The 12,599-nt window shown below is 39.6% G+C and overlaps 1 protein-coding gene and 1 long non-coding RNA gene across 4 annotated transcripts in view; one reads left to right on the forward strand and one right to left on the reverse strand.

Moving 5' to 3' along the window:
- MACROD2 (MACRO domain containing 2) overlaps positions 1-12,599 on the forward strand; it is an 841,263-nt gene that overhangs the window by 171,675 nt on the left and 656,989 nt on the right. For all 3 annotated transcript variants that reach the window (XM_027653978.1, XM_027653977.1, XM_027653979.1), the window contains exon 4: positions 4,248-4,277. In XM_027653978.1, coding sequence (XP_027509779.1) covers positions 4,248-4,277 — 30 coding nt within the window. The remainder of the gene's footprint in view (positions 1-4,247; positions 4,278-12,599) is intronic.
- On the reverse strand, positions 1,897-6,466 carry LOC113952202. Its single transcript, XR_003529442.1, has 5 exons — positions 6,141-6,466; positions 5,362-5,529; positions 4,420-4,521; positions 3,371-3,598; positions 1,897-3,204 (listed from the first exon to the last, which is right to left on the reverse strand). It is a non-coding gene; the product is annotated as an uncharacterized LOC113952202 (long non-coding RNA).

Genomic DNA, 12,599 nt, shown 5'->3' on the forward strand with positions numbered 1-12,599 from the left:
TCTCTTCTCTTCTCTTCTCTTCTCTTCTCTTCTCTTCTCTTCTCTCTCTTCTCTTCTCTTCTCTTCTCTTCTCTTCTCTTCTTCTCTTCTCTTCTCTTCCTCTTCCTCTTCTCTTCCTCTTCTCCTCTCTTCCTCTTCTCCTCTCTTCCTCTTTCTCTTTCTTCTCTTTTTTTTCCCCTTCACTTCCCACAGAATTGTTTTGGAAGGAATTTTGCTTCTTAAAGCAAGAGTTGAGTTCTCTGGGTACAACAGCACAGAGTTCATAGGGTTTGTTTAGTAGTGCTGCCCTGGTGCTGCTAAAAACATAAATATCTAATCCACTGAGGTGTCAAGACATTTGAAATACTGATTTTCTTGTAGAATCTGGTGCCATCAACACCTAGTTAAGGGCTAAATCGTTATACTCAATGATTAGAGACTGGTGGGGTTTTTTTAAGTGAATATTTTTAGAGTGGATTTTTTCTTAGAGAGGACCCTGAACTTTGTAGAAACAATTTTTCTGTGAATGGTTCTAATGTCCCTACTAAAGAGAAACCCAGAACTCCAGGGCTGAAAGCCATATTACCACTTCTAGATGTATTTCCATTTCCTGTAGTGATGCAGGCTGTAAGGGTGAGATCTGTCTCTCAAAATGCAGCATTCGGGATTCCTTTTAAAGTAGTGGTGACGTGCAGAATCTCTGGGGCTGTGATTTTTCTCATCCTGAAGCTACTACTTAAAGTTCACCAAATACGGCTTTTTTTTTTTAATAATTAATTATTATTAATTTTTATTGAAGCCTATGTTACTGGTGCAGCCAAAAGTATTTAAAATTAGGTGAGCTCTCACCTCTGCTGCCTCTTGTGGTCCATGTCCAAGTGAGCTGTTTTGGCTGGGGTTTTATCAGTGTGTGTCATGTTTCAGTCTGGCAAAGCAGTCCATAGTCTGCTGGCTGCCTGACCACTCTGTGTACATAGTAAAATAATAGTTCAAGGTTTGTGTTGTGAGTGGATTTTCAGAGTTAATGCCCAGGAATCTGTTGTGGACTGCAGTCCATAAGGAGAGAATTTTAGAAAGGTTGGGCAGGTCAGTTTGGAAGGGTGACGTGGGCAGTGAAATGAGGTGCAAGAAAGCTTTACCCTACAGTTCTTTGGAGCTCCTCTTGTTTGCTTTCTTTTACTGTTCTTTGCTTTGGTAACTTGGTAGCAATTCAGTCTACCTGTTTTCCTCTCACTCCAAGTCTCCTATGACTTCAGAATCTTGTGCAGCTCTGGAATAGGGAAATGAGGGCAAGAGGTTAGTTGGGATGGATTTACAGGCTACAGTCCTAGAATCATGGAATGGTTTGGGTTGGAAAGGACTTAAAGAACATCTTGTTCCAGCTCTCCTGCCATGGGCAGGGACACCTTCCACTAGACCAGATTGTTCAGAGTCAACCCATGGCTGAGCCTCTACCCCAGGGGCTGCTTCCAAAGTGTTTTCCAAGGCTGGATTGTTTGGGAGCACTGATGGACAAAATGCAGCTGTGGATAAACACAGAGGGACTGAGAGGAGAGGCTGTGCTTGCTCCAACATGATGTGATGTGATTGCAGCCATGGGGCTGTGCTGACCTCCTGGAGGAGCTCTGGCTGGGACAATATTCATTAGGTGCTAAGTGACAAGTTACTTCTGTCATGGCAAGGCTTTCCCAAAGATGGAAAGAGAGGTGGGTTTTATTGAACCTTTCAGGGACAGGCTGAAAAATCTGAAAGTTCTTGCTTTTTGAGTGGCACGTTTTCTAGAAATGAAACTGTAAATATAATTTGTTCTTTCCTGGAATCATAGGAAAATGGTTTGATTTCCTTTCTATTATGCAAGCAGAATTCTTTTTAAAAAGTGCCTATGAATTATTACTGCAATTTCAATAGCTGGGGTAGATGCACTGCAGCCAAAAATCTGTTTGAACTGTTTTTGCTGTTTCTATAGAGAAGTGTGTGGTGCTGACTTATATTGTATGCTATTAAGAAGTTTTAGAACATATTGGAAAGATGAACATTGTCAGGAGAACTTAATGAGAGAAACATAATTCTCTGAGAAGCCATTGAATGAGAGTTTGCAGTGGGGATGTTGGCTGGGTATCCCAAGAAACTTTTTTTAGCAGTGAAAACTTTGGTTACAGTGAGGTACAACAGGTTTTAGCTTTGTGTCTCGAGTCTTTGAAACATAATAACAGAAATCCTAGAGTTTGACTCCTGCAAGAATTAGAATAGTAATTGTAGGTGTATTCTACAGTGCCAAAAAATAAGCTGGAATAGCAGGCTCGTGGCAGTAGATGACACTTTGTTACTTTTATTTTCTTCCGATAGGAGCTGTGGTGATTTCTGTCGCAGATAAACACTTGTTACTGCAGGGAAGGTGATGTTACCTGTTGCAGGAGGCCTTTGGAAACTGCTGTGAAAATACAAGGGGCTGTTTTTATTTTGTTTCTTTGTTTAATAGTGAATGTCAGTGAGGGCAAGAACAGGTAAATACAGGAAGATTGACATTCAGTGGCCTTCTTACAATATGTCTGCACACATTTATCACTACTACCATTATATCTTTGTCAAAGGCAGTTTATATATGGCAATATTTGTTCCCTGCTAGCACCTTAAAGAGGACAGCCAAGAGATGTCCCATCACATATGGATGATTGTGTTGCTCTTTTTTAAAATTTTCCATTTTGTGCCTGTTGCTCCAAACTTTCTGTATCTCCAAACAGGCATTTCTTTTAAAATGGCCCCAAATTACTGTGTTTCTGAAACAGTTTCCCTCATTTTCCTCCATCTAATCTTCCAGAGTATTAGAACCAGAGTTGGATCAGAAAAAATACTCAAGAACATCTCTCTAGATCCTGGTCTTGATTCATTCCCTCAGTGAGTGTAGGAACAACTAGTCCTAGGATGGATAACTAACTTGGCTTGCAGTTTACTTGGATTTGATATGGTCAGCTATGCTGGATATGAAACTGCTCATTTATTTCTGTAAAGAACATTGCATTTTGGGTAATATAGAGGTACTTTTTGAGTCACTGTAAGATAACAGTATTAATGGTATATGTTGCTTTTAAAAATCATGGATCTTGGGTGTAGTACTTTGATGGAAAATCCAACTTTCTGGTGGATTTTTACTGCAGTGTCAGGGAAAGCTGGCTGCAAATGGTAGAGCTGAAATTGGATGTTGAGTCAAGGGTGTTTGTAGAATATCTGAAAAAGAAATGAAGAAGACAAAGATAACTTTCATTTTTATGTAAATAAAAGTATTAAGAAAGTGAGGGGGAAAAAACCCCCAACAGCAGGGAATTTGCTGTTTAAGGACTTCTATTTAGGAAGCAGAGGAAAATAAAAAATACAATAACATATAGAAAATTACTTAATTTATTCTGTGTGTCTTGCCATCTACCCTTGTCTTGGAGCAGGACATGGTTTGAGGTATCACTTCTCCTTTACTCATCAGGAAGCAATAAGAAATACCTCTGTCCATCCCTTACACTCTTGCTTTTATACTGTGTTTTATCTACATTCCGAAACAACGAGGATTTGTGTCCCACACATCCAAAAGGGGCAGGTTTAGAAGCTTAGGCTTTCCTTCTGGTTCTGCCTAGGCAGTGAAAGGAGAATGTTTGGCTTGGCTCCAGTTGTGGAAGCTTAATTTGAAGGACCATCTTGTATCACCACGCTCTGAAAATTGCTTTCCGTAAGTGATTTATCAAGTTCTGGCCTGGGTAGCTGGATGGTTACAGTGCAGAGGCAATTAAGCAAGCTGAGGGAAATCCCAACTTAATTACCTATGATGGGAAAACACCCTTTTATATCAGCAAGGCCAGGGTTTCTCATCCTCAAGGGTCCCATGGCATAGAAAACAAGGAGAGCTAATCAAAAGTTCCATCAAAATCTATTGAAATTTCTTTACAATAATTTTTTTTTTTTAGTTCGTTTGGTGATCACAAAGGAATATGGTTTATAGAGTTATAAATGCAAGGCTGTAATGTTATAAGCTATTCAAAGCATTAGCTTTAGTAGTTGTATTATTGTTTTATTAATTTATTACACTCAAAGATTTTGCAAAGGTAAAGACTGCAATTGCAATTTACATAAATGATTGTTTTTGCATTAAATGTTTTTGGGTAAGCGAAGAGTAGTGAAGTTACTGAAACAATGGAAAATCTCATGTAAAACATCTTCTGGTTTGGTTTTATCTGTATTTTGGAAGTTCAATGCTAATGATTCTCCTTTTGTTTTTCTTGCAGCTAATTCCAGCCTTCTTGGAGGTGGAGGAGGTGAGTCTTTGCTTAATTCCGAATTCACTTTTAAATAACTGTGAAATATGTGCTGGACCAGTGTAGTGATTAGTTGGTTATGAAATAATAGGTGATAAGTTCAAAAGTTGAAAATGTAAAATTATTAGATGGGAAAACTCACCAGAGTTGATAATCTTTCATATCATCAGGAGGCAAGGTTTGTGGCTGCTGCTGAATTCGGTTTCACCTCTGGATTAGAGTGGGGGCTGACCTGTATGTGAGGCTGAGTGAAACAGAAAGGAACTGAACTGCCTTATGTTGTGTTTTTAAGATTCTAAGATTTTTAATTTACCCCAGGGGAACCTCAAATATATGTTAAATAAACAATTTTTAAAGAAATTATTAAAACACAGTAAAAATAATTTTAGTAAATGAATGAGGCTTTGTCTTTGTGCTTTTAAAAAAAAAAATCATGTTTTCAACTTGGTTGCTTACCTCATTCAGTTTGCCAGAATACTCAAATAGATTTCAATACAAATCTTTGGTGCAGGTAAGAGATACTATGAACATGTCTACTCGTAAGGCAGGAATGCTCCATCACATAGAGAGTGTATTGTTTCCAAATACATGGATGCTGGTTTTTTTTTTTGGTAGATCGATGCTACTTTGCTTTTTGTAATCCTGTAGTACCATGGCCATAAAAGCTTACGTGAGTGTTAACAATTCAGGAAAGAAAAACCCACGAGGAGCTTGATCTCAGTTTTCTGTGACTTCCCCTGCCTCCCAGAGGGAAGCAAAAGTGCTCAGTTCTGGAAATTTCACAGCGCAGGAGCGGTACAGGCAGCGACTAATCTTCCTTCCTGGCGGGAGTTAAAAGGACTGGATGATCAGAGCTTACATATGTAAGGGTAAAGGAAAAGGCTCTGTAAAAAGACAGGAGATCTCTGTTGCTTGGGAGGCTGCAGGATAAGTTGTCAAAGCTTTTGTTTTATCTGAACAGGCAGCCCTTATTTTGGACCGTGAAAAGGTGCTTCAGAACTGCACCCTTAATAAAACCAGCTAAATAAAACCCTTCGTGTTCCTCAGCTGTGTGTCTGGACATTAATGTACAGGGCAGCCTTACCTGTTAATCCTGTTGGATTAATCTGTTTCTTTTGATTTGAGTTAGTTGTTTGCAGTATACCAAATTTTTCTTTGTTTAAAAGATAATCCTTTTGGAGGTAATCCTTCCCTAGCTATTCCTGTTTCTGCAGAGCTGTTCCTGTACCTCCTCTCCAGCACTTGCTCCCAGCTGGTAACATTGAAAAAAAAATTATAAATCAATGCAAATGTTCAAATTCCAATCAGGTTCCCAGAGCACTGCTGCTGAAAGGATTTGGCTATTAACTTTCTGTGGTATTTATTCAGCTGGACTGTACTTCAGAAGTTGATATCTGCTCAGCATGGCACTTGATAATGTGGCTCTCCCTCTGCAGCAGTTGGGATGAACCTGTGCTGTAGGTCAAGTTGGGATTTTCCCCGTATTTTATGTGTTGAAAGGAATATATTGGCAATTGAAACTCCTGCCATCCCCCTCCTGCCATGGACTCTTTGGTCTCCCACCCCTCAGGGCGGGCTGCGCTGGTGACAGCCCAGGAGGCTGGTTCTGCTTCTCTTCTCCTCTGCTTCTCCATCCCTCCTCCTTCCCCGACATCCTTTGGGGCTTTTAGCACCCTTTTTAACACAAGTGCCCTCAGGACCTTTGGGAAGCTGCTGTGGCAGGCTGGGTTTGGGCGGCGGTGGGTCCCTCAGGGAACCGGCTGTGCTGGGCTGGGGGCAACCATAGGGGGATCTGCTGCAGCTTCTGTGCCCGGAACCTCAATCCCACACCCTTTAATCTCCAGTGGAAGGATAGCAACGTACCCCCTTGCTTGTGATACAGGTAGAATACCAAATGTGACAGTTTTATGGCTTAGAGTGTGACTGCTGATGTCTGAGGGGCTGTGTTGGCACTCTGGAGGTGCCACGAGCCACCCTTGGGTAGGGCGGCCGACACGTCCTCAGGGAACACTCGCTTGAGTTTTCCAAGTTTTCTGCGGAAAACCCCTGAGAATTTCGTAGCCAAAGTACTCCAGATTTTGAGCAGGCACCATGGGGTGCCTGTTCCGGAGAAGGAGAGCGTGTGTGGGGTCTGCAGGCTGGAACTTGCCAAGGGGGGACAAAAAATGGAGGCAGCCCTGGCCACCCACCCGCCTTCCACAGGTGGATGGAGCCTGGAGCCTCTGGCTCTTGGAAAAATACTGGCCACAGGCATTTCTCTGTACAAGGGATTTTTTTCATTCCCAGCTGGATGGTTGTGGATTTTAAATGCTGGATGTATTTTTTCCTTTATCCAGAAGGAAGAGGTGGCAGCACTCCGCGTGAACTATTGATAGTGAATTATTAAAACTTTATTATATACGTAAACACCAAAGCCTTCTTTTGATTGCAGATGCTGAATATTTATGATAATGCATAATACCAGTGTAGTTTCTCCAATAATGGGATTCAGATCTCTTCAGTAATGCTCATTAATTTAATCTCTCTGTCACTGCTGGGGGTATGAATACATTTCTTAGATTTACAGAAAAAGAAAACTGGAAATTTCTGCTTGTCCAAGGCTGTGCAACAGGTATTGTGATTTTGAGCTGCTTCTGAGCTGTTCTACATTTGAAATCTTTCCAGAACTGAACATAAATCAGTTGGAAATAGTTATTTGCACACCCTGGTCTAAGTTTGTGTGTGCTAAAACCATCTACTGGAAAAGATCTGTCACTGAACAACATTGTTGGTAAATATCTTGCACTTGGATCTAAGTTCAGGGGCTGGTGGTTTTGGGCTTATCATCCCTGTGTCACCTCAGGGCCACATCAGGGCATCCGTGTACTTTCATTTCCCAGCAGAGTAATGGTTTGTTCTTGCATTCTCCATTTAAATGCTGTCTGTTCATGTTCATGACCATTTGGAATGAAGAGATAAAAGCACAAAAGATACTAGAAACAATTTTTCACAGAACTGTTTAATCATAAAATCGAGAAACCCACAGTAGAGTCTTTAGTTAAATATAGATGTTGAAGGTTTCTTTCTGCTTTTCAAATAACTCTGAAGTTTCCAGGATTTCGTTATGAGTTTGGTGAGTGAGCCTTTTTTCTTTTTCATTCTTTACTGGTTTTAATAATTGATTTTTAATTAGGAGGCATATTTCACTTTCAGGTCTAGATTTATCACATATTCAGCATTTCACTGCTAATAACTTGCATGGAGCATTATGACTTATTTGTGCATCATGTATTATTTGTCCCATTATGTTCAGCAGTGCAGAGGTGAAAATTATAAAGAAAATAACCTGCATTTGGAGGGAGTGAGGAAAACCACTTGGTATTTTGAGGAAAAGAGACCCCTTTTAAAAAATATGTTATGAAGTTCTGACTCGAGAAATTGAAATGCTCTATTTTGCATGGCAGTCTTTTTTCCTTACATTCTTTTACAGTTTTGTCAAGGAATGAAAGCATGTGATTTTATGCACTTTGTTAAAGCAAAGTGAGCAAGAACTGTGATTTCTCCTCCCTTATGTTGAGGGTAGTCTGGGTTTTTTTAGGATTTTATGCCCCGCCATCCCCACCTCGTTTTCAGATATTTTCCTTGTGGTTCATTTTTTCTTTACTTCATTTGCTAACTGTAATCAAGGTCTTCTTGCATGCTGATTTCTGGATTGGCATGATTTCTTTGACCTTATATTGAGGGTATTTTTAATTTTGGATTTTTTTCCCCCTCATGAGATTTTGTTGCCTGTGCTGGAATTGGGGAAGGCGACATCATCTTTTAATGTGTCCTGTTATGAGTGTAGTTTTTTTCCGCTCTGTACTTGAAACTGGTAATTTTGTCTTTACAAACTCAAAGAGAAGACAGGTTATATTTCTTGGGAGTGCTATTTGGACCCAGTTTAAGTTGGTTGCCCCAAAAGATCTGTCTGTTTTTCTGTTTGTCTCTTTTTTTTTGGCCAGTGTAACTGTTTTTTCTAGAGCTTTTGCTGGCATACAAAGAAATGTAATTCCTATATAGCCATAAGTATGTTATCATATCTTAAAAGTAGACCAGACCTACCTCTCCACTCTGCCAAGATATGGTTTGTAGGCAAGGTTTTAAGTAACTCTCACTTGTGTTTGTGGTCACAGCAGGGAACTGGGTTTCTCTGCACATTATTCTGTAGGCTCCATTTTGAAATTGGGATTTGCTGCCTCTATATCTGTGTTACTTTCTAATAGCAGCAAAAAAAGTGTTCTCTCCCAGTAGAAAGAAATTTCCACAGACTCATTTCTATCCTGGAGTTGTTTCTCTTCAAAGGTGGGACGAGCACAACCACCTTGGCTGTGCTAATGCTGCAGAAATAGAGGGGAACTGATGGGGAGGTGCTGCTGCAAAGTCACTGCTGTTTGCAGCCATCCTATTTGTCAATTAATTGTAGGCTAATGAGCTCAAAAAGCAGGTGATTATCCAGCCAGTAGTGTCAGGAAGGAACAGCTGACACAAATATATTGACATCCTTCCCCTTGGGATAAAGTTTTTATTCTTGCAGATGTGCCTTAGGTGCTGGACTCACCATGTCCAGCAACCACCTTCTGGTAGTCACATCTCTAGGGAAAAAAGCAAGGAAGTTTTGCACTGTCTGAATAGTAACTTGACATCAATTTACTTGGTGCATGAATATTCGTGACACTGAGAAGCGAAGTTGTACAAGAGAAAATTGGAGGCAGGAAGGAGACAAGTTGCAGATCACCCTGTAGCAATGTTTGCTGGAAAACACTTCCAATACCAGCCTGGCCCTGCACTAGCCCATTCAAAATGTATAACAGGAAGAAGATAAGCCTGTTTTATCCTGAACCAGGACGAGATGCTCCCTGTTTTGGATTTCACAGGGCTTGGGTTTGATATTTACATAATTTAAATGCAAGTGAAGTAAGGGTTTAAATCCAAAGTTCAAATTTGTGCATGATGTGCACATAACATGAAACGCATCCCTCGACAAGGAGAAGAAAGAGTTTGGGAAAGGAGCACTGACAGGATTCTTTCATCAAGAAAATAAGCATTATTATTTTGTATTATTTTATTTATGCCAGTCTGTTGGCATGTTCTTGTATCCTGTCAAATGCATTTGTCAGATTGGGGTGTGCTCACAACAAATGGCTCCACGGAACAAATGTGCTTCATCTGGGATTGCAACCACCTTCACAAGCTTTGGGTTGCTTTGTACAGAGCACCCTCATATCTTAGGTATTTACATAATAGCTCTGGAGGTACAAAGATTTTCCAAGCAAATAATGATCATGGCAAGAACTGATAATTTAAGGCAAATGGCCATTTGCCTTTGTTGCTAATTAATCCCTTTCTGCTGGAAGATTGCTGCTGCAATTCTGTAGGGTTGTTAAAAGTGTTTTATCTCCTTTTACTATTTGCATGCTGTTCTTTTTCATCTCTGTAAATAGAGTGGGTTTGAGAGGGCTGCATCCACAAGTTCCCCCACTGTGACAGTGCATCAGCCAATTAAAATGTTAGTATTTATGTATTTTTTTTCTGTACAGCTCTAATATTAGTTCCATTGGTAGCCCCTTAGCTCAGGGTAGACTGTAACCCTTTCCAGGTGTTTGGTTCAGCCCAAAATCTTGTTATTCAAGAGCTTTTTGTTGTATCAGATCAAAGTAAAAAGACTGCTCTGTAATTTAACATCTTTTATAGAATTTATTCAAACTTTCTGTGCAAGCAAAGTCTTTCTTTACAGGTCAGTTGTTCTTGAAATGTTTTTTCTTTCTTTCTTCAATCTGTGTTTGCTTTTGCCTTCTGTTATTGCAGGGGAATTTTAGTTCAGCTTTAATTAAAAGTAGTGGGTTTTCTCATTTTGTAGTGCATCTAGAGATATAATGATGAAAGCTCTATAAATAAATAAGCATAGTTTATTTCCAAGGACCCTTAACAAAAACTGCCATGGCTGTATTTAAAATGTGTGCTCTACTCTAGTTTCTTTTTTTATTTCTGTTAAAATTGGCCCATATTTTGCTCTTTGGCTATATAAGATGCCAACTTCCTTTCTCCAGTCTTTTTATACATTCTTATAGGTAATAATCATAAACAGGAAGTCTCTGGATTGATTGTGAGTATTTCTTAGTTGTTGCCTAATTGTATCCTGTTAATTACACTTTCTCAGCAGTTACTTTAAAAATAAATAAATTATGGTTTGCTATTTACAGGAACTGATACAAGATATGTGATCAGTTTCGGGTTTTTTTGGTAAATACCTGTTCAGTCTGTAATTCTTTAAAGTGGTGCTCCTGTTCCAACCAGTGATACAGGAACATGACTGTTTTGGTCAGGAAAATAATCTGAAATTTAGACTGTCCAGGCAAACTTATTCACTGCTGCTATCAGCCTTTTAACATTGCTGCTATGTTGACTTAATTAGGCATTAGAAAGTGATGTTTTATTTTTCACTCATCAGTTACTGAGTGCTGAGTCCACAACACCCTGAGCTCCCACTTAAATGTGAAGTCTTTTTCTGCCTCAGACAGACCATGGCACTGACTCTCCTTGTTTTGTTTAATTTTGTTAAGAGGAAATTACAGTGTTATGTACCCACAACTAAAACATGAACATGCACACTTTCTGCTATCTACTTACACATAACTTTCATATTTATGCATTTTACATCTATATATATTTGTGACTGGATCTTGCAGTCTCTTCAGAAAGTCAGACTTAGTTGTGTGTGTGTATAAATAAATGCATAAAATATGGCATTGATTTTCTTACATTGGGAAAGACCTTTAGTTTGTGGTCATGGTGCTCTTAATAACAACCCAAGATAAAAAGGCAGTTGGTTATGTAAGGAATGCATTTCTTTCTTGTTTCCTTTTGGTTTCATGTTGTAGGACAGAGCTGCAAATTGAGGTGGGAGATGACAACCCTTCCCTAATGGGTTGATATTCACAGTCTGTTATGGGAATTGGACGTGTGCTCTAAAAATGTTAAACACTTTTTCCACATGTAGGCAAATGTGTATGTGTCACATGTGTCTTGCATGCAGAAAACACACATTTTTCATTGACCTGCTCAAGCATGTGAAGATACTTCTGTTGAGGCTCTCCACCTGTAGCTGAAGGGCACAGGTCCCAGGGGAAAACAGTCTGGCAGTGCAGGAAGTGACACACATGGCTCTGTGCTACAGTGAGAATAGAGTAAGTCAGACATTTTGTGTATATATATATATATATGTGTGTGTGTGTGTGTGTGTGTGTGTCAGTCTATGGAAGACAGTTTTTAAAATTAAGCATTTGGTTGGTTTCCTTAAAGAAAAGTCTGGAAATTGGGACACCTGTCAAAGTGGTTTCAGTTTCCTGCCCAACAATCCCGACAGTGCCTCTTTTCTGAGGGAAGAATGAAGAGAGCACTGCAGGAAAGACATGTTTTGTTAGGCTCAAACAGGGGGTGGTGATGGTTTTTAAAGCTGTTATTCAGATTTAAGAGCTACTGCTATTTTCCTGGTCCTGAGGAGAACCAGGAAAGGAGGTCCTGTAGGAGGAAAATGCCAAATGTAATTTAAAACATTTAAAATTGTTTTAATTGATTTTACAGAGGGTATTAAAATAAAAAGAAGAAATGAAATAAAGGAGTGGTGGAGGTACTTGACTTGTAGACATAGAGGCACTTTTGAATATCAACCTGTTTACTGAAGCTTTCATGCTGGTCTTCCTAAAAACAAAACAAAGACCTTAATCAGTGGAGGGTTCCTTAAAAGTATCTCTGGGCCCCAAGTTCATTAATTTCCACATCAAATGTGTATACAGGTGTGAGCAGCAAGCCATGGGAAAATGGCACCAACTGTTTGCTGATTCTTACTGTTTATTTCTTTAAACTGTGCACATGTCCAATAAAATGAGAATATGGACATTGCATATCACTCACAGCTCCCCCGAGGAGGGGGAAGATCCCTGCACCACTGTCTGCTGATGGACTGACCCCAGAGGGCAGACACTGGAGATTGCCATAGTCCTTAATTCCCCACCTCCTGTAATGGAAAGAATTTGCAATACTTTCTTCCTTCTGTTTCTAATGAAAGTAATTACTTCTTAGTCACTACATTTTCCAAGAAAATTTTGAATAAAACCCAGGATTAAGCTGTAGAGGCAAGCAAAGCCCAAGTATTGAAATTACAGATATTACAGAAAGAGTTTACAACTCTCTTCTTGCTGCACAGAATGAAGGAGTATGAAATCAGGTCTGCATTCACCTCTCACCTCCTATTTCAGATTTTCTGCTCTTTCCACAGAGCTTCACCACTCATTTACGAGTCGC

The sequence above is a fragment of the Corapipo altera genome, unplaced genomic scaffold (genome assembly GCF_003945725.1).
Source record: "Corapipo altera isolate COAL_440 unplaced genomic scaffold, ASM394572v1 70, whole genome shotgun sequence".
NCBI lineage: Eukaryota > Metazoa > Chordata > Aves > Passeriformes > Pipridae > Corapipo > Corapipo altera.